Genomic DNA, 25,101 nt, shown 5'->3' with positions numbered 1-25,101 from the left:
AAAAAATGATTCTAAGAAAATAGTGATTAGAATATGAGTTATCACAATCAATATGAATATTCTGGTTGATCGAACGTCTTATTTGTTGTTTACCTTTACTATTGTTTAACTCGAATCAGCAACGATCGTTTATCGACAGGAAGAAAACATGACCTCAACTGATCTTGAGATGACCCGAGGCTCAGAATCTTTAGTGAACCAAGAGATGGAAAATAATTCTGAGAAAGAAAATACTGAAGTTAAGGAAGATATCGAAACAGAATCGAACCAACCTTCCGAAACGGAAGAAAACAAAGTGACCGGTGAACCGATGGAAACAATGACGATTCAAATGATCTATCGAATGTGAAAAATGATCGAGTTAATGTTGACATTGACGGCGAACAGCAAGTTAATCTAAAATTAACTCTAAGTGAGATTCTAATTAATCAGCCGATAATCACACCGATTTATCGATTATTATCCAAGCGAACAGGAGATTAAGGATCCAAAGGATTATCTATTTTATGGGAACTTTCTCAATAAGTCATTCGTTTCTCATGTTAATCTCTGTTCTTCCCTCAACCGGATTAGTTGATTCATTTGCTTCTCATCTTGATTACATGAAATTCACTCTTTTCCTCAACGATGTAACTCTTTTCACCATGTTGAATGGTATTCTGACCCTTGACCCTCCATTCCAATTGCTTAATTATCTCTGGGCAGCAATTTATTCACCTTCGATCGCCGATCCATCCAAGTCCATTAGAACGAAACAATGGATTCTCACTAGTGTTTCTTTCATCCGAAAAGGCTTTACCTCGTAATTATATTATCGACAATTATCTATATCCAATTAATGATCTCCATTGGTTTAGATTCGGCTTCTAATCTACTGACCATCACCCGAATTGTTGACATTGTCCATGTAACGATTGACCTAATTGATTATTGGTTGTTCTGCTTCTTGTTTACCAATTTCTGGTCATTACGATTTTCGCTCAGTCCATTTTTCGTGATATAAGTGATTCTTTTAAAGAAGATAAGAAAACTCTTCCTTGGAATATATCATCATCATTATCATCATCATCTTCTTCATCGTCAACGATTAATATTCTTAAATCTGATGAGATAATCTTATCCCGACGGAATCACTATTGTGGTACAATTGAATTCACTCGAACTGCCAACAATTATTGGAAAAATTTTCTCGCCATTTTTATTTTATCAAATTTCATTCCCGCTGTTTTTCAGCTTCACTTCATCTTAAACAAACAATTAGATGAACAACAATTAGTTGAACTAATCTATCGATTTGTAATCAATATTATCATCACTTACATCGTCATTGTCAACGCTAAAAGAGTTAATCATTTTTCTCGTGAATTTGCTTCACTTCATCTTAAACAAACAATTAGATGAACAACAATTAGTTGAACTAATCTATCGATTTGTAATCAATATTATCATCACTTACATCGTCATTGTCAACGCTAAAAGAGTTAATCATTTTTCTCGTGAATTTTATGACGATTTGTACCAATTAACATTGAGAGAAAGTAACGATTCAACTCGATTAGAGGTTAATATTAGTTTAATTTTTGTTTTAATTATTTCGTCGACAATTAATTAAATCTGTTTATCCTTATTTTTCAGGCTTTACTTTTCCTCGATAGGGTTGATCATGGTAACATTGGATTCACATTGGGAGATTCATTCTTGATCACATCTAATTTGATGGCGACTCTATTTGCATCGTTGATTGTTATGGTTTTTATTTTACCTTCAATTCAATAATTAGACGACAACAATGTAATTGCTCAAAATTGGACCTAAACAATTAAATCGTAACCAAATTGCTAACAATCTTATAATAAGAATACTGATATTTGCAGATTATTTAAATGAATATCATGAAGTACAACAATTAACACTCGTTATTAGTAATGATTTGAATAAATTTTCATTCTCTTAAAAATTGAATAGAAGATTGTGATTAATTAATATCAATTTTTCATCATGAGTTTGCCGATTCCTCCAAAAAGATGTCACTACCGTACAGAAAATATCCAAAGCAACATTTTCCTTAGCCAAAGAACCGGAACTTTATCATATTACTTTTAGATTCTTATACTTAGAAAGTGTTACCGAGACAAATTGTTACGTTGAGTTTATTATTTTCAAATTGTTCTGTGGCTAATTAATATTCTGTCGAGTTCAATGGCTTCGATAGCAGCTTTAAGTCGAGCTAAATTTTCAATCAAAAGTTACAGTGTAGAGGTAAGTAATTAGTTAATTTCTTACCTGAAAATCTTGATAAGTTGACTTTTCCTTTCGTTGGGATTTTTCATTGAAAAATTGGAAACTTAGTTCCAGCCACTTTCGAGGATGTGATCTATTGTAACGATCTACATGTTATCAAATCTCTCTCGAAAACTATGAAAGTGAAAAAGTGTCAATTATTGTCTTGATTAACTTTGATCAATATTAGGATCTTATTCACTAATAGTAACCATTTTAAAGACATCAAACTAAAGGCCCTGAATCGGTTAGTTGGACAAATAGATTTAATCAAACTTGTTTAAATCTATTTAACTATTTCTGCTTTCTAATAACTGTTCAAGTGATCACGACGATTTGAAAAATCTAAGATGGGCCCAAAACAGCAAAAGTGGCCTCAGTAAAAATTACCTTTGACAAGACTGAGTTCAATGTTTCTAATTTCGAGCGTATTTTGGACATTAAATGGGTTGAATTTGGATATGCAAACAAATATGGACATTCATCTATCCTCGAGTTCTTCAATAAAATCAAAAGAAAGTTTCATTATATTATTTAATTAAAAAGTTATCCGAAAATAAGTTTAGGCCGATTTTTAGTGATCACCCCTTAGATGCAATAATGTCAATGAAAAGGTAAATGATCGCTTTATGATTGTGATAGCGATGAAATTGATGCTACGTGTTATTTGATTGAGAAAACGTTTAATCGCAAGAAAAAAAATCGATCATCGTGAACAATATGAGATCTGATTCGATGATAAAAACTTCATTTTTCTATAGCTTAACTCTCTCTCTCTCTCTCTCTCTGTCTCTCTAAATATTTCAGTTATCCATCGCACTTTTTATCATTCTTACATTATCATCATTATATTCATCAGATTATCATGGTTATTGTCATCATTATCCTATGGTTAAGATGATGACAATGTTATTGTTAAGAGGTCTCATTGTTATAAAACCTTATTGATATTTACTATTATGACACAGATTTGATCCTTAAATTGATTTCTCTCTGATTTGATTGTGTGAGAGGATCAAATTTGACTTTTTTTTTATGTATCCATATATGATGATCACCTTTAGTGATGATGATCATCATTGTGATAATTATAATAATAATAATAATATAATGAACCAATTTCATTGTGTATTATTATCGTTATGATGATAAAATTGAATGAAATTAGTGTATTGAATAAGATGTGATTATGATGACGATGATGAGGTGATTAAAGTGTCCAATTGTTGAATCAATTGTTAAAACCAATTAGGTTTGATCAGTGAACCAAAATAGTCCTAAGGAGAGGAAGGAAGTTCATTGAAAGAGTATAGAGTTATTATCAAATGTTCAACAGGGAGTTATCGTTAATATTGTTCAGGGAATTCATGGCCATTGATGAAATCGATCCTTGGAATTGGTCTAAAGTTTTTTTTTCACCCAGAAAAAGATGAACATTGATTTCAAAATGAACCTAAACAATTCAAATCACTTTTGATGATCGTCTAATTATCAACATGATTGAACAATTAGTAGTTGTATTGATTTTCTTACTGTTGATTGTTAACCTGTTGTTGATGTTGATTGATGACATTGGATATTTTTTTGTTGTTTTCTGGTTTCTTTTGGTTATTATTAGAAGGATTAATTAAATGGCCATTGATATGATCTTCATGAGTTGGTGAGGTTTAATTGTTTCTGTTGGTTTTGTAAGTGTGCCTGGTATTGATAGTTGACCCTTTGGTTTAATTAATTCCACTTGAAATGATTAACTAAATCCGTGAAAATCATTGGGACATGAAAATAAGTTTACTTTCATTCATATGAATCTTATCCTTGATTCATGTTCCTCTTACTTTTCATCATAAATATCACCCTGAATGAATCTTCTTGTATATGTCAACTCAGAATTGATAGTAAACAATTCAGGTTTCAGATCCATGGTCCAATAATTACATGAGGATGATGATTAACTTGATTGACCACAACAATTATAACTTTGCCCTTGTTTTTGTTTCTCTACCAAGAGAATCAGTGATTAGCAAGATTAAAATTATCATGGAATTGATTCTGTTAATTGTTGATTTGTTTCATTTCGATTTATCAATAGCATGGTTATCCATCTCGACGGAGGTCATTAGTTGATGATGCAAAATTTGAGACTAAAAAAAATTCCGAGGCTCGATTATCGTGGCTACAAGAGCAACGGCAAAACTCCCAGGATACTGATTTATCCGAGGAAGAGGTATCGTAATTGTTGCCATGATTTACACAATTAAGGTGAAAAGTTAACAATTGATTTTCTGTTGAAAATCATTTAGGTTCTTGTGGTTACTGAAAATAAAGATGATCAGGATTCACCTCGAATTCACAATCTACTTCTTTGTCCAAATGATGGCTCATTTTCTGGTCTTGCAAGAATCTTGAAGTTCATTGAGGTAAATTGAAGATACTAAGTCGATGATAATATTTAATACTAATCGATTTTGATGATGACCTTTTATCGATATTAATCAAAGGCTTGTAAGGGAAGGATTGAACATATTGAAAGTCGCTGTAGTCGAGATGATCCTAAGCGAATGGAAATATTTCTCCGACTTGAGATTTCTTCATCAGGATTGTTACATCTCATGAAATCACTAAGACATGGTAATTTAGCTCAAGCTGAAGTGTTGAAAGAACAATTAATCAGCATCAAAGGTAATTGTTGTCTCTTCAATTGTTACAATCATCCATTGATCAATTTTCCATTTTCAATCGAATCCAGATCCATGGTTCCCCCGACACATAAGTGATCTTGACTTTTGTACTCATATTATGACTAAATATGAGCCTGATTTAGATGTAGATCATCCTGTGAGTACAATTATCTAATTGTTTAATTGTTGTTCTAATCAGTTATACGAAGATAATAATGATTAATCGATTGATAATCTGAATCTTTTTTACCTTTTTCTTTGTATCGATCATAGTTAATGATTGTTTCACTGTTCGTTAATTGTGAAGATGATAATTGATTGTCAATCTCTTTTGTTGTTGACAAATTAATAAACGATAATTACTCAATCAATTTCTTGCTACAGGGATTCACTGATAAGGTGTACAGAGCACGACGAAAGGAGATTGCTCAAATTGCTTTTGATTATCGATGGTAATTATCATTTCTACCTGAATAAATGCTCTGAAAATCAATTTATTGCGAGAACAATTAAGAGTACTAATCTGATTGATCCAATTTTCCAACAGGGGACAAACAATACCTGATGTTGTTTACACTCCGGACGAAATTGTCACTTGGTAATTTGATTCGGGCTTTGATTGTGAGAAATTAATTCCAATTCTTACATCAACAGGGGTGAAGTTTACCGGAAATTAGTTGACTTATATCCTAAATATGCTTGTCGACAGCACGTTGAGGTGTTTCGAGTGCTCGAACGTGAGTGTGGTTATGGTCCTGATTCAATTCCTCAACTTGAAGATGTTTCCAATTTCTTGAAACGTAAGTATTTCTAATTGTTATTACTTTGGAATTGTAGTTGAAAACTTTTAATTGTTGTTCGTAGGTCGAACTGGATTTACCATGAGACCTGCTGCTGGTTTGTTAACTGCGAGGGATTTTCTGGCCAGTCTTGCGTTTCGAGTTTTCCAATCGACACAATATATTCGACATGGTTCTAATCCTCATCACTCTCCTGAACCGTTAGTTTATTTTTGGCCTCATTTCTTTTATATTTTATGATAAGAAAAAATGTTCTAAATCATTTTCAGTGATTGTATCCACGAGTTGTTAGGCCATGCACCGATTTTGGCCGATCCAATGTTCGCTGAGTTTTCCCAAGAAATTGGATTAGCTTCACTTGGTGCTGATGATCAGGAGATTGAACGATTTGCAACGGTAATCGATTCGTGATCGTTTATTAGTAGGTAATTTAGTTAATTGTTTACTTTGTTTACTTTGCAATTCAAATCAACTTTAGCTTTATTGGTTTACTGTTGAGTTTGGCCTGTGTATGGAAGATGGTCAAGTAAAGGCTTATGGTGCTGGACTTTTATCGTCTTATGGTGAATTACAACATTCGCTGTCGGATAAACCAGAACGAAGGCCATTCGAACCAGAAAAGGCTGCGATTCAACCTTATCAGGATGTCGATTATCAGGATCTTTACTTTGTGGCTCAAAGCTTTGAGAAGGCCAAAGAACAGCTCAAGTAATTAGATTATAATTTGATTTACCAGTCGATTGATTTAACACTTTTCTCTCATTAGGAATTATGTTTATACCAAATTGAAGAGACGATTTGATGTTACTTATGATCCATTCACTCAGTCAATTGAAGTCATCGATAACATGGATAAACTGAAATCTATCTCGAAATCTTTAGAGTCACAATTATCCCGATTCAATGGAGCTCTTAATCGTTTGAGTTTGGCTAGAAATAACTCTAATTGTTGGAGAAAATATTAAATCAAATAATCAAAATTTAACTGTTAAATTAGAAAAATCCTTAGCTTATAATCAAAAGTATTCAATATTCTGTTGCTGATTGTTATCTGTTGTTCGTTGTGTCCAAATAAATGCTTAACTAATTGATGTTATATCTGGTTGAAAGATAAAACAAATTAAATCATGCAATCAAAAACAATCAACTCTTTAAATCAATTGAAACGCAATGAAAACTATCAACTGATTAACCAAAAATCAACAACAATTGAATCATCATTGGTTAATAGGCTTAAACTATTAATAAAATCTAAACACAGATGAGATTAATTCAGTTGCATCAAACTATAAAACACTAAATCCAGATCATGATTAATTTAGCACCAAGCGAAAGTCAATCAAAGAGATTCATTTAATTAATTAAAATCCATAAATGATTAATCAATTACAAGAGATGAAAACATTTCAATCAACAGTAATGATGTCGGTGTAATGATGGAAAACGAAAGCAATTAACTCGAAATAAACACTGAACAATCATAAAAACATAAACACTAAGATGAGAAGAATAGAATAATTGGTTAACAATTAAATTAATTGTTCACAATTAATAATTAAAAAAAAAGAAAAAAAGAATTCACATCAGCGCCATCTATTGTTCTTCTAAAGATGTTGGTTGGTTTTCTTTACTTTTTTTTCATCGGCTTGTTGTTGATTTTTTGTTTTAATGTGACAATTTAAATTGTCTCTACTTTGTCAATCTTAAATTAGTTAAAATTTAATTTTCTAATTGTTACCGTTCAAGTTTCCAACTGACCAAACAATAATTCATCCTGGAGAGACAAAAGTTAAATTATGAGTGAGTGTCTTTCGCAAATTTCTCTGTGTGCTGGTTAACAATCTGTTTCTTTTTTTCCCTTTACCTTTGCAATTTTTTCTTCTCTCATACTCATCAATACGTTTATTTTTCTCTTTCTATTTTGCTCTCTTTTTCTATTTTACTCATGTTTTTTTCTTCTTATTGTTTATTCTTTTATCAATTAATATCTTGTATGGTTTTTATTCTTCTATTTCTATTCAGCATCAATGTTTCTCAGCACTTTAACACCGAAATTCTATGTTGCCCTTACTGGAACCTCATCACTCATCTCTGGACTCATCTTGGTAAATATGAACATCTTCATGTTAATCCTCTTGCTTATCGGGATTACAAACATTGACATTACCTTTGTTTCTTACATCATCATAATCATAACATCTTGTTACATTTCTTCAATTTATCCACTTCTCTACCTTGGCTTATTGTTAGAATTTACATAGTTACAACAATTCTTTCAATCCAATTTCAAGATTCGACTTATAAATCTACCAGGATAACCTGAGATAATGAGAGTTTAGTTTCTCCTGTACTTTTCACAGACTTATAACTTAATTTTTCTTTTTTTGTGATCTGCTTTTCAAGCTATAAATAACCAATTGAGATTATCTCTCAACGATATTATGTTAAAATCATCTATTTACTCTGAAATTTCCTTGATAATTATTCCAGTTTACTCTTGAATATTGATGACCATCCGTTCTGATGAAAATCTTAGAATAACCTTTCCCTCAGTAGATTTTGAATCTTCCTTTTTAACTGCAACAAGTTTCTTTTCTATTTAATATCCAACCTTACAAATCCAAGAGTTTAACAGTAATTAAACAGTGATGAATATAATCATCATCAGTAGAAAAGATTTTTTTTTTCTCTTTCATTACAGTTTATTAATTGTTTCTCTTGACAATTTAGATTTTTGAATGGTGGTATTTCCGTAAATATGGTACATCGTTTATTGAACAAGTTTCACTTAATCATATTTCTCCGTGGCTTGGCAGTGGTGAGACAAATGCCGAAGCGACCCCCAATTCCAATGGAAACAATTCTTCAAATAGTTCAAATAGCTCGAGTCAACTTTCACTGGGTAAGCTAATTTATCAATTCTAATTGTTTCTAATATTCACCATAACTAATTAATCATGATTCTAATTTTTAATATCTCTCTCTCTCTCTCTCTCTCTCTCTCTCTCTCTTTGTCTCTTTTAGAATGTAAAGTTTGGCGTAATCCGTTGAACTTATTTAGAGGAGCTGAATACAATAGATATGCCAAAGCCACTCGAAAGGAGCCATTAACTTACTACGATATGAATCTTTCCGCACAAGATCATCAAACATTTTTCACATGTGAATCTGACTCAGGTAAACCCAACCTGTGTGATTAAATTACAATGATCAGCAATTTATGTTGAGAATGAATTTTTCCAAATACATCATGGTAATCGATCATTATTAATTTCGATTTTGTTTTCTTTCTTTTACTTTTCAAATTGGTTTTTGTGATTACTTTTGGTTTTTACTATTCACATAACCATTTGATTTGTCCAATTTTCCTTTAGCCATGCAAACAGCTTGGAGAGAAAGAGACCCTAAAGCTCGTGTCAAAGCCGCTCGTGAGGCGGTTGATAAAAATCCTGAATGTGCAACAGCGTTAATCTTACTTGCTGAAGAGGAAGCTCCAACCATAACGGAAGCGGAGAAAATTTTAAAACAAGCATTAAAAGTGGCCGAGACCAATTATCGTAAAAGTCAACAGTTTCACCATCAAAGCTCAACCTATGAAACAATCCACCGTCGTGATACCAATGTACTTATTTATATACGTCGTCGTTTAGCCATGTGTGCCCGTAAATTGGGTAAACTAAAAGAAGCAACCAAAATGATGAGAGATTTAATCAAAGAGTTCCCTATGATGAATGTATTCAATATCCATGAGAATTTAATTGAAGCCCTATTGGAAATGCAAGCTTATGCTGATGTACAAGCTGTTCTTGCAAAATATGATGGTTATTATTCAATCAATTATTTTTATTATTATTTTCTATCTTAATGTTTATCTAATATTTTGATTTTCTATTTCTTTTTCTCAATCCTTTCGACAGATATTAATTTACCCAAATCAGCTTCAATCTGTTATACAGCAGCACTTTTAAAGGCACGAGGAGTGAGCGAGAAATTTTCACCCGATTTGGCCTCTAAACGGGGCTTAACAACGGCAGAGATGCACGCAGTTGAAGCCATTCATCGAGCAGTTGAATTTAATCCCCATGTACCTAAATATTTGTTGGAAATGAAAAGTCTCATCCTTCCCCCTGAACATATACTCAAACGTGGAGATAGTGAAGCGGTGGCTTATGCTTTTTTTCATCTGGCTCATTGGAAAAGAGTAGAAGGAGCTTTAAATCTTCTCCATTGTACTTGGGAAGGAAGTGAGTACCTCATCTTTTACCATAATTCCTATTTTCTTGACTTAATTTTCAGAATTAACTGTCATGCAAATAGTTTTTTCCTCAATTGCTTCTCAATTGAATTTTTTCCATTTCATTTCAACTTATACTTTTAGTTAGAAGCTAATTGATTCTGTGTTTTCATTTCTTTAAATAGCTTTTAGGATGATTCCATACCCATTAGAAAAAGGACAATTATTTTATCCATATCCAACATGCACAGAGACAACGGATCGTGAATTGTTACCATGTATGTGATTTTTTTTCTTCGTCAAATGAATTGTTTGTTTTCTTACTAAATTTCTAATTTTGTTTTTATTCTATTTCATTTTATTCTAGCATTTCATGATGTTTCAGTATATCCAAAGAAAGAATTACCGTTCTTTATACTTTTTACTGCTGGTTTGTGTTCCTTTACTGCATTACTGGCACTGTTAACACACTCGTACCCAGAACCTATGGGAGCTTTAGCGAAAATCTTGATAAGTTGGCTTTCCCTTCCGTTGGGATTTTTCATTGAAAAATTGGAAACTTTAGTTCCCTCTAGTTTGTTCCAGCAACTTTCGAGGGTGTGATCTATTGTCACGATTTACATGATATCAAATTTCTCTCTAAATCTGTAACATGAGAGTGAAAAAAGAGAGACGAGGATAAGACAATGAAAACAAATCAAAATTCTTGCAAAAAAATAATAATTTTCAACAAAAATTCAGAATATCCATAAATAGTTAAAGACAGTTGTAAGAGAAAAGAAATATATAAATTTATATTTACTATAATTATCTATTTACATCAGAGAAAAACAAATATATTGTTAACAAAAGTGGAAAATGTCAATCAATTGTCTTGATTTTCTCTCTTTTTTTGTTCTCTCTCAACAACTAACCTCTCTCTCTCTCTCTCTCTCTCTCTCTCTCTCTCTTTCGTTCTTTCTTTCTTTCTCTTTCTGTCCACCAATATTTTTGTTCTTCTTCCTGTTCTGTGCGAAATGCCTTTGACACAGAGAAAATGTTAGTTAAGCATATTGCTTATTTTACTTTTCTCTGATTTTGGACAAACAATCATCCAGATTGTCAGTTTGTCTCCCTTAAACTCTCACCCACTTTGAAAAGCTACAAGAAACAAATCAAATTCTGTAACTAAATTAATTTATTGTCAATAATCGGTGTAATACTCTCTCTCTCTCACTCACTCACTCACTCTCACTCTCACTCTCTGTTCCCTTCTATTTCGCTTTGGACTGAGGCCATTTCAAAGGGCCAACTCTGGTTTTACCTTAACAAAAACTCACAACAACAACAACAAAAAGCTAAAGTATCTTTGTGATAAAATACAAAAAGAAAAATTTAAATCAAATTGAATCTAATTCACTTTACTTGACTGTAATTTGTTTGGAGCCAAATAATTACCTTTTTAATATTTACAAATCAAGATGAAAGTTGACATAATTTGTATGAGATATTAAATAGTTGATTTAATTAATTCTTTGAGTACAAAATAGTTAATAGATGTAATATTTTGAAGGAAAAGGTAAATCATTGCTTTATGATTGTGATAGTGATGAAATTGATGATACGTGTTATTTGATTGAGAAAACGTATAATCGCAAGAAAAAAAAATCGATCATCGTGAACATCATGAGATTAACGATCATCTAGATAATGTTTAAGGTGAATAAAAAACGAGGATTAACGGGAAAAATGTACTAATGATAAGAAAGGCGTCAAGGTGATGGTTTTGGGCGAAGAAAAATAGACAAGAAAATGTTTGATAGTAAAGTTGAATAGATGAAAAAGATTAATTGTCTCGTTGTTGTGAATTTGATTTAAGTGCACAGTTGATTTTGTTGATAATCTTAATGGAACGTGATTAAAGGTAAAATGAAAGAGTGGAAAAGGTCAAGGCATGCAGATGAAATTACGAAAAGATATAAGAACTGATATACAATAATCAATAAGAAATAAAGATATTGCTCTAAACTATTTTTGTCATTCTAAGTGAAAGAGAGACCAAAATTTTGACTTATTCTTTGGTTCTACATTTCTAAGTTAATTGTTTAGTTCCAAGGCAATTCTGGTATAAAGATTAATATTCTGTAACTGTGTTGTTTTATAAACTTTTTCGTTTGACTAATTACCTCAATAGTTAATGAAAACAAAAAAGAAATATGAATTATGAATTATGAATAAAAAAAATTCTTAGATTTCGACGGATATTTTGGTCTTAAGCGCAATTGTTTGTTCTTATATGTCATCAGGCCTTAAGTTTTCTGATGAAGTTGATTGAGATGATTAGAAGTCAATGATGATTGTGATGATGATGATGATGATAATAGTGAAAGAGAGAAAGTAGTTTATGAAATGGAGAAAAGAAAGTTTTCCAAAGAATTGAAAGAGATCAGTCGAAATCGGCTTTTAAGATACTGGTGAAGGTTCAACATTTTCCTCGTAAAATGGGGTAACGTCACTTTTGATCCGATGCTTGTAGACAAGATGATTAATCATAATCTCCTTATCCAGGAAATTATTCTGACAAATTTTACACTTGAATTTACCTGAAGAATCAACTGAGTCTAATGGTATCTCAGGTATTTTCTGATGTCCATCTTCAATTAGATATCCAAAATGTTGGGTAAAATTTTTCACTATTTGATGAACTAAATTGAGATGCTACAAGAAAAAGGGTAAACAAAAATAAGCACAATCAATAATTGTTTAATAAAATATGAAATCAACTGGATAATTACCTTGAACATGTTTGATCTTGATCTGTATTTGACATCACATTGATTACAGATACAAATGTACCCATAGTGAGTTGAATATTGATGCTCCCTTATACCACAATAGGTTTTACACTCTTTGGCACAAGAGAGACATTTGTAGACTTTCTTGTTACCCACTCTTACAACTTCGTAACAATCTTTGTTTATATCAGGGATTCGAGATGATAATCTCTCGAAAGGCTTAACTGGGCTAGAAGATAGACTATTGTTTCCTTCAATTAATGGTTCTCTTAAATCTTCATCTTCTTCAAGCTCATCCTCATCTTCTTCCATGAGATCTTGTTGTAAAACTGATGGTATATCCTCTTCATCGGGTTGCTCAATTTTAATATCGTTTCCATTTAATGGATTGATAATTTCCATTGATCTCTGAATGAGGAACAGAAAAATTGTAAAAGATTATAAATTATCGATAGAGTTAATTATCGTAGTGATTGCAGGTTAATTTACGAACCTCTGAATCGTTAGAAGGCTGAGGATTTATATCAGCTTCGCCGGAAAACTCTTTTCTTTGTCGAGTAATATAAGTGTCTTCAGAACTTGATCGAGATTTGTGAAAATTTCGAATATGTTTAACAATATCTGCTCTCCAAACGGAAACGTAAGAGCAACGTTTACAACGGAATTCAAGATGATAGTGTTGCGTCTCAATATGAGCTTTAATTGATGTCCAACAATTAGCAATATAGTGACAAAGATTGCACGTATATTCATCTTTGTTTGCCGTTTTTGTGTAATATTTTTTGGTACTATAAAGTCCTGCACCGGGTCCATTTTTACGTAACTTGGAAGGACACATTTCATAGGAAACATCATTATAATTGATATCATGATGGGAAATACTATTATGATGAAAATCGGGATTATTTTCAGCAAATGAAGACCCATATCCATCTAGATCCATCTCATTATCATTTAGATCAACACTGTAACGCCGATTGTCACTTATTAAAGGTTTTTCATCCATCTCATCGTCAACGGAAAAATCCAATTCAATTTCGGGATCAGTTTGAGTACCATCATTGGCGATTGATGAATTTTTCTGAGATGCTTGATCAACTCGACGTTTCTTGTTTGCATCAGACCTCGGATCTCTTGATGTTACATTTTTTTCACCAGGTTTGACAATCACCGATTTACTGTTGATTATAATAACAGGGCCATTTTTATTTCCAGCATTTCTTAGGTTATTGTTGTTATCATTTCGATCATTATTATTGTTATTGGTGTTTTTGTTACCATTTTTACTGCTATTGCTACTGTTTAAGGGAGGAGAAAGGGGAGAAGGTGGTCTGGAAACAGCTGAAGTAGCGGCTATAGCAGCAGCTGATGATATTACACCAATAGCACCGACACCGCCGTTGAGTGGATCACGATAAGGCACAGGTGAAGCCATAACTCTAATAAAACCATTTCGTCCATTTCTTAACGTTAATTCAACATCCAATAAACGGGCAACATTTTGAAGTCCAGTTAATCTTGGATTACTAACTTCAGCATAAGTTAATGAATAAAGCACATGGAAAAGGCACCTTAGGTCACGGGTTGAATTGTTTTTCAAATGAACAGCGGGTTTATGATTACTGGATATTGAAACTTTTGATCGATAAGAATCCAGAGCTTCACCAAGTAAACGTGAATAATTGGTAAGAATGAAACGATTACCAGTTATACAACCATCACGACAGATGAAAGTAATCTTGTCCCAGCTCATAATGAATTTCAAATGTAAATTAAAGCCAATTGTTTTATATTAACCAATAGATGATCGTAATTACCAGTAAATTTTTGTTCTGTTAAATAAATAGATTGATAGATGATGTAATAGTAATAGTGTTTCAGCTCCAATCTATCAATTCTATAAAATATTATAATTCCATTTTCTAAATTGACATTCCTTCAAAGTGAAACGTTGTCATGGAGTCGAAAATATTTTTTTTTCCTTTATAGAAACGTTGTTATTATCTTCTTCTTCTGATGATTCAGTGAATATAAATACCAATGACGAATAGATTTTTACAACAGGAGATAACAATTAACTGTCAGGCACATTCAGGAAATTCATGATTGTCACACATACATGGGGCGATTTTTTATTCTGTAATGAAAAAGAAAACAAAAAGGAGTAAAAAGTGAACAATAATAATAATAAGAGAGATAAAGATGGAAGAGGATAAAGTGAGAGATAACATTGAGAATATAAGAGCAGAGTAAATGGAGAGAAAATGACTAAATGATATTATTATTGAATTGAAGGAAGAAAATGAATACTAATAGTAGATAGAGATAGAGAGAAATGAGTAGGAGAAAATTGAGAGAAAAAGAGAGAGAAAAAAGAAAGAGAGAAAGAGGGAGGAAGAGAAAAAGAAAGAGAATAGAAAAAGAGAGAGAACCAAAGAGAGAAATAATTTCCATTCCAACTGAATCAATTGTCTTACCTTTTGTTTGTGATTTAGAAATTGAAGGAAAATGAAACAAATTGTCACTCATTTAACTTCGGATGAGATTAGAAGATTAACGATTAACGAGGAAAATATTTAATTCGATTGGAGATTAATAAACAATTTAGAAAATGTAAAAAGAAAGAAAAGAAAGAAAAATGTTAAACAATCAACAGAAAGAACAAAAAATTGAGAGAATTGGTTTGCTATTCTTACTAAAATTCCAGTCAAAATAGATCAACATTTTCTTTTGATAAAATTGATCGAGAATAAAATAATTTCCTTTCTAAATTAATTAGATAAATTGTTCTTCTTCTAATTAAAATTGTAGAATATTTGATTATTATTGTTATTTGTGTGTCTCCTAAAGGGTAAAAAATTTTCCTTGGAATGAAAAACAAACCAAGTAAATTGTTTTTCTTTCATTGGATAACAACAATTTCTTGGGATATTTTCATTTGATTGTTTGTGATTGTTGATCTTTTCTAATTGTTCCTAATTAATTGTATTCTTCTATTGATTTGATTCTTTTATCAAAGGAAAATTTAGATTCCATTAATATTCTTTAATCACTTTGTTTGTATTTAATTGTTTCTCTCTTCTATTCGAATAGAATTTTGTTTTTTTTTCTCTTTCTGTTTCTTGTTTTTCTCTCTCGTTCTCTGTTGATTAACTTAGATGAGGAGAAAACAATTTACCGTTCAATTAGTTAATCCAGTAAATTGTGATAAATTATCTTGGAAATATCATTGACAAGTATATGGAGTATCTATGGATGGAAACAACAACAATATCGACATACTAATTGAAGGAAAACCAAATACAAACAAAAAGAATCAAGGAAATGTAAACCGACTTTACCGTCATCATTATCATCTCCAAGTTTAATTACATTTTAATTGTGGAGAGAGAATTGACTTTAATACTCATATTTAATTGTTACCAATCCAATTAAATCTCTTAATTTATCAATAAGAGTGAAAGGAAAACATTAATACCGAAAAAGTCACCACAATATTAATGGTTATTTATAACTCTTGAAATGGAAATTATTTTAAAATCAATTAATTGTAACACTTAATCACTTCACTTTCTTTATGATTACAATCTAAATCACTGCGAGAATCAATAATTAACTGATAGAGAACGAGGTTAATTTTATCAATTCTAATAGCTAATAATCAAAAAGCCTCTTGAAACAAAAAAAAGAAGCAACAATTTTCCTCTTCTTCCTCAACAATTAACTAATTAATCAGAGATATTGACGTAAACAATTCAAATATCATAATTAGGTTAACCTGATTAATAAAGATGAATTTGATTCCTTCCCAATAACAATAACAAAATGATTAACTGATTCCTCGAGACATTTAATTGTATTAATAAAACTTTCAAATTCAAAACATTAATTTGATTGTGTCAAATTTACCTAATCCGATTGATAAAATTACAAGTTACTCTTAATCTATGATTAGTTAATTGTAATTGGATTTGTACAAATATTATACTTGATTGTTTATCAAATTGTGAATAAGTTGTTTGAACAATTAATCATTACTTGTTAGGCCTAAGTTAATTTCATTTGATTGTTGAACTTGTTAAATTGTTAATTATCTTGATAGTACAATTAATTGTTGGCCTGATGTATTTTGATTACTTTCAATTGATTGTTTGTTATCTTCAGGTTAATAATAAAAAGCAACAATTTTTTTTCTCGCTAATTACTAACTAACTAATCTTATATTAATTAAATTGTTGCTGATTAAAATTCAAGAGGTTTACCAAAGTTAATCATTGATATTAACCTAATACAATTAATCAATTTTATCTTTACCCGGTTTAATCTGGCTCTCTAAATGATGATCGCCCGGGCCAATTAACAACAGTTACAATTAACTATCATATACATTATGTAATTAACCACTTTAAATCATATCAGATGATTAATCAATCATGTAAAAGGTAAAAATGACAATTTAATCAATGATTTATTAATAGTAAAGTTAAATTCAATTTCTCACAAAATGATCACAATCAAAGTTGAACAAGAGAAGTAGATTCGTCAACATTGATTGGTTTAGTTGATTGTCGCAATTAAGACTTTAAACTATTGGAAAAATTCATTTGATTGTTGTGATTGGTTTTTTTTTCTTCTCTCAGATTTTGATTGTAAACTTAAATTTAGTGATTTCTAATGTTTATTACTATTTAAGTTCCTGTTTTTTTTTCTGAAAAGAAACGGAAATGGGCTGGTAATCGTCGATATCACATTCGTCCAAAGAAATGTACTAAAAAAGAAAGAGGAAGAAGGTCAAGAAGACGACCTTTTTTTCATCTTCATCTTTTTATCTTCACGTTGCTTTCAGATATTTTATCATCTTCCATCTCTTTGACATCTCATCATCTTCTCCTCTTTCATTCAAACAATGTACACTTCATCCACTTTTCGTTATCTGCCACACAGAGAGCTAAGATGATGATGAAGAGAGAGAGAGAGAGAGAGAGAGAGAGAAATGCTCGAGAAAATTAGGAAAAAAAGACGAGAGATGCTGAAAGAGAGGAGATGATGATGAGAGAGAAAAGAGGGAGGGAGAAAGTAAGAAGAGTCCAAGATATGAATTAAGATTATGTTAGGAGGTTGATGATGATAATGATGAAGAAGATGAAGATGAAGATGAAGATGATGCTGTGGTAAAAGTGCCCTTCATCCCACCCTTCCTCCTTCATCTTCCTCCCACTCCCTCATCTCTCTGTCTCTCTCTTCTTCTTCTTTTTGTCTCAAGATTATTTTCTCCATCTCTCTTTTATCATAAACATTTTCTCCTCATCCTCTTCTCTCCTCCTGTTCGACTATGATTAACTAACCATTACTGTTTATCATCTTCAATTATCCGTTGTCTCCCTGTTTGATCATCATCCTCATCCTCATCATCTTCATCATCGCAATTATCACCAGAGAACAACAAAAAACTATTGCTACTGTCGATAAATTAATCAGTGTGTTGATCACTTTCTCTCTGGGATCTAAAATATAAGAAGAAAAAAAAGTTTTCTCTCTTTAAAAAAAAAGAGAAGAAGAAAAAAAGAAAAACTTTTTTCTTCTTATTTCATCTTCCTAAATACTAACCCGATCTCTCTCTCTCCTGTGTATCTTCATCCAATGAAACGGATAATCAGTTAATCCTTTATCATCGTAAATTAATTATTCTTTTTTTTCAACCAATTTCTAATTCTCTAAGTAAATTGTTATTAATTTAAAAGTAATTAAATGTTACTCCATCATCTTTGGATATTTAATATTATATTTATCATCTCATCATGGTTACCCGGAACCAATCCTTCAATTTCATCTTCATCTTTATCCTCATCCCATTCGTCAGCATCATCATCAGTTAATTTAGCCGGTGGAGACTCATCATCATCATCTTTATCATCATTATCTTCATATTTACCTTCAATTAAATCGTTAACAAGTTCATTTCAAGTATCTCAACCGATACTTTATCCAATTCGAGATGATGTTGATGAGATTGGTGAATTGAGTAAAAATCATCTCGATGAAATTAATTTTCGTCGAACTCGGTTTACTCGAAGTTATCGCAATTTTGGCCTTCATAGAGTCGATTTTAATATCCCCTCGAATTTTATTCTCGGTGAAAATACTACGGCACAAATTGAATCTGGCCCATGGTCTCCGTGGTCTGAGCCAAGTAGATGTTCCCGTCCTTGTGGAGGTGGAGTAAGAAGTCAAAAACGCTATTGTACCGATATTGATCTTAATGGAAGGTCAAGTTGCGTTGGTCCAGATACACGATACTATTCGTGTAATATTCAACCTTGTCAGGAATTGATTGATTTTCGTGCTCAACAATGTTCAATGTTTAATAATCAATCGATTCCATTGGCAACCGGAAAATTGGAAAACATTGAATGGGAACCATATACAAGCCGATCAACTGATCGAAGGTCAGATGACGATCTTTGTACTTTAAATTGTAAACCTAAAAATGGAACTTGGTACACAGTAAGTAAAATAGATTAACTAATTGGTTTTTTTTCTCGAGGTATAAAAATTAACTAATTATTATGTTACTCAAATTGTGATTGAAACAGAAATTAATGGAAAGAGTTATTGATGGGACAAGATGCTTACGAGAAATGGACTGGGTTTCGGGTGTTTGTGTGGCTGGAAATTGTTTACCTGTGGGTTGTGATGGTCTCTTGGGTTCACCTAAAGAGGAAGATAAATGTCGAGTTTGTGGTGGAGAGGGAAAAGATTGTAATACAGTTCGAGACACTTTTTCGGAAAATTTACCCGCAGGCTATCAAGATATTGTTCTTATCCCTCGAGGAGCGACTTACATTAGAATCAACGAACTTGGACCAAGCCGTAATTTCTTAGCTGTTCGTGATTCAAGTGGACGATATTATCTCAATGGACATTGGACATTTGAAATAACCTTTACGGACTTTGAAGCGGGTGGTACTCGCTTTGAATATGGTAAAAGACCAACCTCTTCACCTACTGGAGCCATTGCGGAAAGTTTGTACGCTTTGGGGCCACTTCGAAGTCCATTATACATTCAAATGGTTTATCAAGAGAGTACACCGGGAATCGAGTATGAGTATTCAGTTCCTTCAGATGTTCCAGTTCCGTCAATTTGGGCTCCACCCGATGCATACCAATATATGCTTGGACCTTATGGCCCGTGTTCACGATCTTGTGGTTCTGGTGTTCAAATTAGGCCCGCTCGTTGTGTACGTCTAAAGACCGGTGAATTTGTACCAATCGAATTTTGTAAACGGGAAATTTTACCTCAGCTAAGTCGATCTTGTAATCAAGTTGATTGTTTACCTGCTTATCATAAGGGTAATTGGTCGGAATGTATTTGTCCTGGAATTAAAACACGTGCTGTATTTTGTGAAGAGATTCGTGGTTCTGGTCAACGATTGGTTCTTGATGATTCCGTTTGTGGTAATGAACCAAGGCCAAGTACAGTTGCTTCTTGTCCACCAAATGATTGTTATGAATTATCTGCTATCGCTGGTAATCAAACTGATCCACCGATTGAATATAAATGGAACACAACTGAATGGTCAAAATGTTCCTCTCGTTGTGGTCAAGGTAAACACTCTCGTGAAGTTCAATGTGTTAATATGAATGGTACTCGAGTACATGATAGTCTGTGTCCACCCGATAAAAGACCAGAATCAGAAGGTGTTTGTGCTTCTATCCCATGTGAAGGTGGAGTCGATTGGGTAACGTCCGAATGGTCAAGTTGTGATATCCCTTGTGGTCCATTGATTTCAACAAGAAGTGTCCTTTGTGTTAGTAGTGAGGGATCAGTTTACGATGAAAGTGTTTGTGGACTTGAACGAAAACCAGCCGATACTCGTAATTGTACAAACAATCCAGGCTGTAATTACACTTGGTTTACCTCTGATTGGACATCGTGCTCAGCGTCATGTGGACGTGGCCTTCAGACTCGTCATGTTGTGTGCGGATTATTTGACGATGATTCAATCAAAGTAGACGAAAGTAAATGCGAAGGACAAAGTAAACCAATAACGGTAAGAACATGTCGAGCACCCGTTCAATGTAAGGCCACACTTTACTATGGCCCATGGGGTCCATGTCAATGTGGTAAAGAAGAGAGGACAATCCTTTGCTTAGATCCAAACAATTCAACTGCTAGTAAACTACCGCTGGCACAATGTAACGCTACTACATCGACCTCAACACCAACATCAGCACCAACAACAGAGCAAGTAACAGTCAATAATAACGTCACTGAAATTTTGTCAACCAATGAAACATTAACACTTAATGAGACTCTTAGTGAAACCAATGAGACAACCAATGTTACCCAATCAACACCAGCGGTACAATTGACACAATTAACATTGTTAACAGTTAATCGTACCTGTGATTGGGTTAAACCAGGAGTAGTTGAAGAGCCAACAACGGATGTTTCCGATGTCCCACCAGAATCGCCACCCGCTGCCAATTCAAGTTCAACCGCTGCAATCGATTGTTGTTCCAGTCAATTTGGTTGTTGTCCTGATCAAGTAACACCTCGAAAATTAGATTTCTCAAATTGTTACAAAGAAACTGAAGAAAACAATAAAACCGAAATATCGAATGTCGAGATCATAACAACAATGTCCTCCATTGAGGTTACTCGTGATTCCAACGATACGTCAACAGGCAATACAACGGAAACGATTAAAACTGACCAATTACCACCGGCTGCTTGTTTGACCTCAACCTTTGGCTGTTGTTGGGATGGAGCACGACCTGCTTATGGACCTTTCAAGTTCGGGTGTCCAGTTAATTGTAACTATACTTTACATGGTTGTTGTTTTGACAATAAGACGCCGAAAACTAATGAGACTGGGCTCAACTGTCCACCCAAATGTTTGTCCGTTCCCTTTGGTTGTTGCGATGACAATATAACCGAGGCGGGTGTTAATCGTACCAATTGTCCAATCAAACCAACCCCTGGACCTGGAGATACCGATGAGGTTGAAGGTTCTGGTGCGGGTGAAATTTGCCTTGAAGTTGAAGGATCAGGCGACGGAGGTGATTCAAGTAATACTACGATTAGCTCATGTACAAAACCCTCCAAGGCTAAACCCAGTTCGGTAGCTTGTACCGATGGACCAAATAATGGTACAGTTTGTTCACCAGTAACTAAGGAACCAACGACTCTGTGTAATAGTACAACGTTCGGTTGTTGTCCCGATGGGTTGAATTCTCGAAAATCGGAACTTGATGATTGTACTTGTTCGGGTTCAGAATTTGGTTGCTGCCCTGATAATAAAACCCTTGCGACTGGACTTAACCATGAGGGATGTTCATGTAATACCTTTCCATTCAAGTGTTGTCAAGATGATTACACTAAGGCCACTGGACCTGAGTACGAAGGTTGTGTTTGCTCAAGAATGTTGTATGGCTGCTGTGCTGATGGTCTAACACCGGCTCGTGGACCAAATCAATTTGGTTGTGGCTGTAATTCAACTCCATTTGGATGTTGCCCCGATAATCAAACGACAGCCGTTGGTCCTAATTACTCTGGTTGCCCTTGTCGCACTTTACCCCAAGGGTGTTGTCCAGATCAAAAGACACCAGCGAAAGGACCAAACAACGAAGGGTGTCCATGTGAAACACTAACTCATGGTTGTTGTTTCGATGGTGTAACTCCAGCAACTGGTAAGTTAATACAACGATTAGTTAACTACAATTTAGAGACAATTAACTATTGACAAATTGTCTTATTCTCTGTGCAGATTAACATTGATTTAAAATCAGAAAGAGACACCGAGATAATTGTGACCATTTTCATTCATATATTATCTAAAAAAACTTTTTAATTCCGATTTTTGAACAATAAATTGCTCAATGTTTTACTGATTGTTAGATGATATACATTTTTAACTTTTCTGTTTTACTCAATTTAGGACCAAATTACGCTGGTTGTGATTGTACTAAAGCCCCATGGCATTGTTGTCCTGACTATACCACCGTTGCCCTTGGTCCCAACTTCGAGGGTTGTCCTGGTGGACCAAGTTTGGACATTAATCGAGCACCGGAAGCATGTAAACTAACAAGGGAACGAGGTCCATGTCGAAACTTCACAATTAAATGGTAAATAATGAGAGAAAAAAAAACAATTCTAAATTCATATTAATCGAAATGAATCAATTCTCATCTAATTGTTCAGGTATTATGATCAATCTTATGGAGGTTGTGTACGATTCTGGTACGGTGGTTGTGATGGTAATGCCAATAGATTCCAATCAGAAGAAGAGTGTGAAAAGATTTGTGTTAATCCGGATGGTTATTTACGATGTGCGCTACCTGCGGTGTTTGGTGCCTGCGGATTAAATATAACAAAGTATCACTTTAATCCGGAAACACGATCATGTGAAACTTTCCAATATTCGGGTTGTCTGGGTAACAAGAACAATTTCAACACTCGATCAGAGTGTGAAGCTTTTTGCCTTCACCCTGAGACCCTTGATCGATGTGACCAACCAATGGATCGTGGTCATTGTACCCGAAAACAGTCTCGATATTATTACAATAAACAAGCCGATTCATGTCAATCCTTTGACTGGGGTGGATGTGGAGGTAATCAAAACAATTTCGGTACCATTGAAGATTGTCAAAGAAAATGTGCCGTGGTGAAAAAAGAGGAACCGGAAACTTTATGTTATCTTCCTCGATCGGAAGGTAAATGTCTTGGTCGTTATCCACGTTGGTTCTTTGACGCTGTTACCCAAGAGTGTCGGGAATTTATCTATACGGGATGTGAAGGTAATCACAATCGATTTGTGTCCAAAACTGATTGCGAGCAAATGTGTAACTCAACTAAACGTCCAATCATTTCGAGACCTCAATATCCAGAACTACCTTACCCATCGATACCTTATAATCAACCCTCAGTACCAATTAGTCAACCAATTGTCGATATCTGTAAATTACCAGTATCAACTGGTAACGGTGAATGTGATGAACGAATAACAAAATGGTGGCATAACGATTTATATAAACGATGTGTACCCTTTGAATATCGAGGTTGCGGTGGAAATGATAACAGTTTCAATTCTCAGGAAGAGTGTGAAAATCGCTGTGGAGTGACTGTATCACAATCTCAATCATTCTCACCCGTTCAGCCTTATTATCCAATTCGACCTGGTCCACCTTTACCTACACCCGGAATCGATCAATGTACAATAGGTCAAGATAGAGGTTTACCTTGTTCGGGAAATCGAACGGTTGAACTTCGTTGGAGTTTTGATCTGGAAACACATTCATGTGCTCGTTTCTATTACTTGGGTTGCGGTGGTTCTGCCAACAATTTCCGCTCTGAAAGTGAATGTTTATCCGCTTGTGGTCATCATATAACTCGTGGAATAGCCTCACAATCCGTTTCACCTTCACCACCATCTTACCCACCCCAAGTTATCTCACCTCCATCAACATCATCACCTTCACCCTCACTTTCATCACCTTCATCTAATTGGCCTGAAACACCAATGGAACGGCCTGTACAACCCCCAAGAACTTGGCCTGATGTACCAAATTACAATCAATATCCATCAAATGAGAAAAATGAAAATTTCCCTCTTCTATCGTGCATCTTACCCAAAGATCCCGGTTCCGGTTCAGACTCTTCGATCACTTGGTATTACGATCCCATGGACGGTGTTTGTAAGACCTTTTATTACACCGGTTCCGGTGGAAATGGTAACAGATTCCCTTCTCGTAAAGTGCGAAGTAAAGTGTTGGCCAGCTCAAGACATTTGCCGATTACCTCCCGTTCGAGGTCGATGTGGTGGTAACTATCTCGTCTATTATTACGCTCCATCGAGTCGAGACTGTTTATCATTCGTGTACGGAGGTTGCGAGGGTAATGCCAATCGATTTGATTCATTGGAAGAATGTCGAACAAGGTGTCACACTTAACGATAAAATTAACTACAACAATTAAAAGAATTAAATTATTGTGCATTTAATATGTAAAATTAAAACGGTAAGTCCAATTTTCGCAAATCCATTTACAAGATAATCGTCTTTGTGTTCAGCGTTCAGATTAATTAGCTAAGAGAAAGTTTCCTTTTCCATTTGTACCGTTAATTGTTGATAATCAACTAACTGTGATTCCGGAGTAATCACATATAAACCTAAGCATCTTTTCAGGTTGAGTGATTTATCCAGAGTTTAATTATAATCTTTAATTTTAATCATCTTCATCCTCTTAATCTACTTTATTTAAAGGACTTTCTCACCTAATGAAAGTCACAAGAAATCAAAGTCCATTCACAATTATCATAATTAAAGTTCTATAA

The 25,101-nt window shown here is 33.6% G+C and overlaps 4 protein-coding genes across 6 annotated transcripts; 3 read left to right on the top strand and 1 right to left on the bottom strand.

Moving 5' to 3' along the window:
• Positions 1–1,374: 1,374 nt before the first annotated feature.
• LOC128396001 (tyrosine 3-monooxygenase-like) lies at positions 1,375–7,252 on the top strand. Its single transcript, XM_053356502.1, has 13 exons — positions 1,375–1,561; positions 1,636–2,259; positions 4,370–4,504; positions 4,581–4,697; positions 4,779–4,959; positions 5,027–5,115; positions 5,343–5,410; positions 5,506–5,556; positions 5,613–5,758; positions 5,823–5,958; positions 6,028–6,154; positions 6,237–6,466; positions 6,525–7,252. The coding sequence occupies exons 2-13, from the start codon at positions 2,200–2,202 to the stop codon at positions 6,721–6,723; spliced, it is 1,539 nt and encodes a 512-aa protein (XP_053212477.1). The 5' UTR covers positions 1,375–1,561; positions 1,636–2,199; the 3' UTR covers positions 6,724–7,252.
• A 155-nt stretch (positions 7,253–7,407) lies between these two features.
• LOC128396002 (suppressor of tumorigenicity 7 protein-like) lies at positions 7,408–11,207 on the top strand. Of its 2 annotated transcripts, none has more exons than XM_053356503.1 (8): positions 7,408–7,558; positions 7,781–7,863; positions 8,489–8,660; positions 8,783–8,935; positions 9,133–9,579; positions 9,676–10,002; positions 10,178–10,270; positions 10,360–11,207. In XM_053356503.1, exons 1-8 carry the CDS (start codon positions 7,555–7,557, stop codon positions 10,593–10,595), a joined length of 1,515 nt encoding a protein of 504 aa, XP_053212478.1. In that variant the 5' UTR covers positions 7,408–7,554; the 3' UTR covers positions 10,596–11,207. The 2 variants fall into 2 exon arrangements, with proteins under 2 accessions (XP_053212478.1, XP_053212479.1); XM_053356504.1 differs by having other exon boundaries at positions 7,410–7,558; positions 9,145–9,579.
• A 261-nt stretch (positions 11,208–11,468) lies between these two features.
• On the bottom strand, positions 11,469–15,441 carry LOC128396000 (GATA zinc finger domain-containing protein 8-like). 2 transcript variants are annotated; one of them, XM_053356500.1, is made up of 4 exons: positions 15,244–15,441; positions 13,260–14,903; positions 12,767–13,174; positions 11,469–12,689 (listed from the first exon to the last, which is right to left on the bottom strand). In XM_053356500.1, exons 2-4 carry the CDS (start codon positions 14,517–14,519, stop codon positions 12,435–12,437), a joined length of 1,923 nt encoding a protein of 640 aa, XP_053212475.1. In that variant the 5' UTR covers positions 14,520–14,903; positions 15,244–15,441; the 3' UTR covers positions 11,469–12,434. The 2 variants fall into 2 exon arrangements, with proteins under 2 accessions (XP_053212475.1, XP_053212476.1); XM_053356501.1 differs by lacking the exon at positions 15,244–15,441 and having other exon boundaries at positions 13,260–15,078.
• A 2,598-nt stretch (positions 15,442–18,039) lies between these two features.
• LOC128395951 (papilin-like) lies at positions 18,040–24,785 on the top strand. The gene is given in 5 exon segments (XM_053356447.1): positions 18,040–19,270; positions 19,360–22,459; positions 22,708–22,894; positions 22,971–24,521; positions 24,523–24,785. Coding segments are annotated over 5 exon segments (5,790 nt in total). The 5' UTR covers positions 18,040–18,514; the 3' UTR covers positions 24,719–24,785.
• The last annotated feature ends 316 nt before the right edge of the window (positions 24,786–25,101 follow it).

This window comes from Panonychus citri, unplaced genomic scaffold, assembly GCF_014898815.1.
Source record: "Panonychus citri isolate SS breed McGregor unplaced genomic scaffold, ASM1489881v1 Contig00142, whole genome shotgun sequence".
In the NCBI taxonomy this organism is placed as follows: Eukaryota; Metazoa; Arthropoda; class Arachnida; order Trombidiformes; family Tetranychidae; genus Panonychus; species Panonychus citri.
Note: the sequence above shows the minus strand (reverse complement) of the source record. Positions and strands in the feature narration are given on the sequence as shown.

What these genes read in the sequence shown, in the direction of transcription:
- LOC128396002 (XM_053356503.1), top strand. An exon ending in TGTTCTTGCAAAATATGATG is followed by an intron (nt 9,580 to 9,675) that starts GTTATTATTCAA and finishes TCCTTTCGACAG; the next exon opens with ATATTAATTTACCCAAATCA. An exon ending in GGATCGTGAATTGTTACCAT is followed by an intron (nt 10,271 to 10,359) that starts GTATGTGATTTT and finishes ATTTTATTCTAG; the next exon opens with CATTTCATGATGTTTCAGTA.
- LOC128396000 (XM_053356500.1), bottom strand. Translation starts at nt 14,519, where the DNA reads ATGAGCTGGGACAAGATTACTTTCATCTGTCGTGATGGTTGTATAACT. An exon ending in AGCCTTCTAACGATTCAGAG is followed by an intron (nt 13,175 to 13,259) that starts GTTCGTAAATTA and finishes TTCCTCATTCAG; the next exon opens with AGATCAATGGAAATTATCAA. An exon ending in CAAGATCAAACATGTTCAAG is followed by an intron (nt 12,690 to 12,766) that starts GTAATTATCCAG and finishes TTTTTCTTGTAG; the next exon opens with CATCTCAATTTAGTTCATCA.
- LOC128396001 (XM_053356502.1), top strand. Translation starts at nt 2,200, where the DNA reads ATGGCTTCGATAGCAGCTTTAAGTCGAGCTAAATTTTCAATCAAAAGT. An exon ending in CTGATTTATCCGAGGAAGAG is followed by an intron (nt 4,505 to 4,580) that starts GTATCGTAATTG and finishes AAAATCATTTAG; the next exon opens with GTTCTTGTGGTTACTGAAAA. An exon ending in ATTTAGATGTAGATCATCCT is followed by an intron (nt 5,116 to 5,342) that starts GTGAGTACAATT and finishes TTCTTGCTACAG; the next exon opens with GGATTCACTGATAAGGTGTA.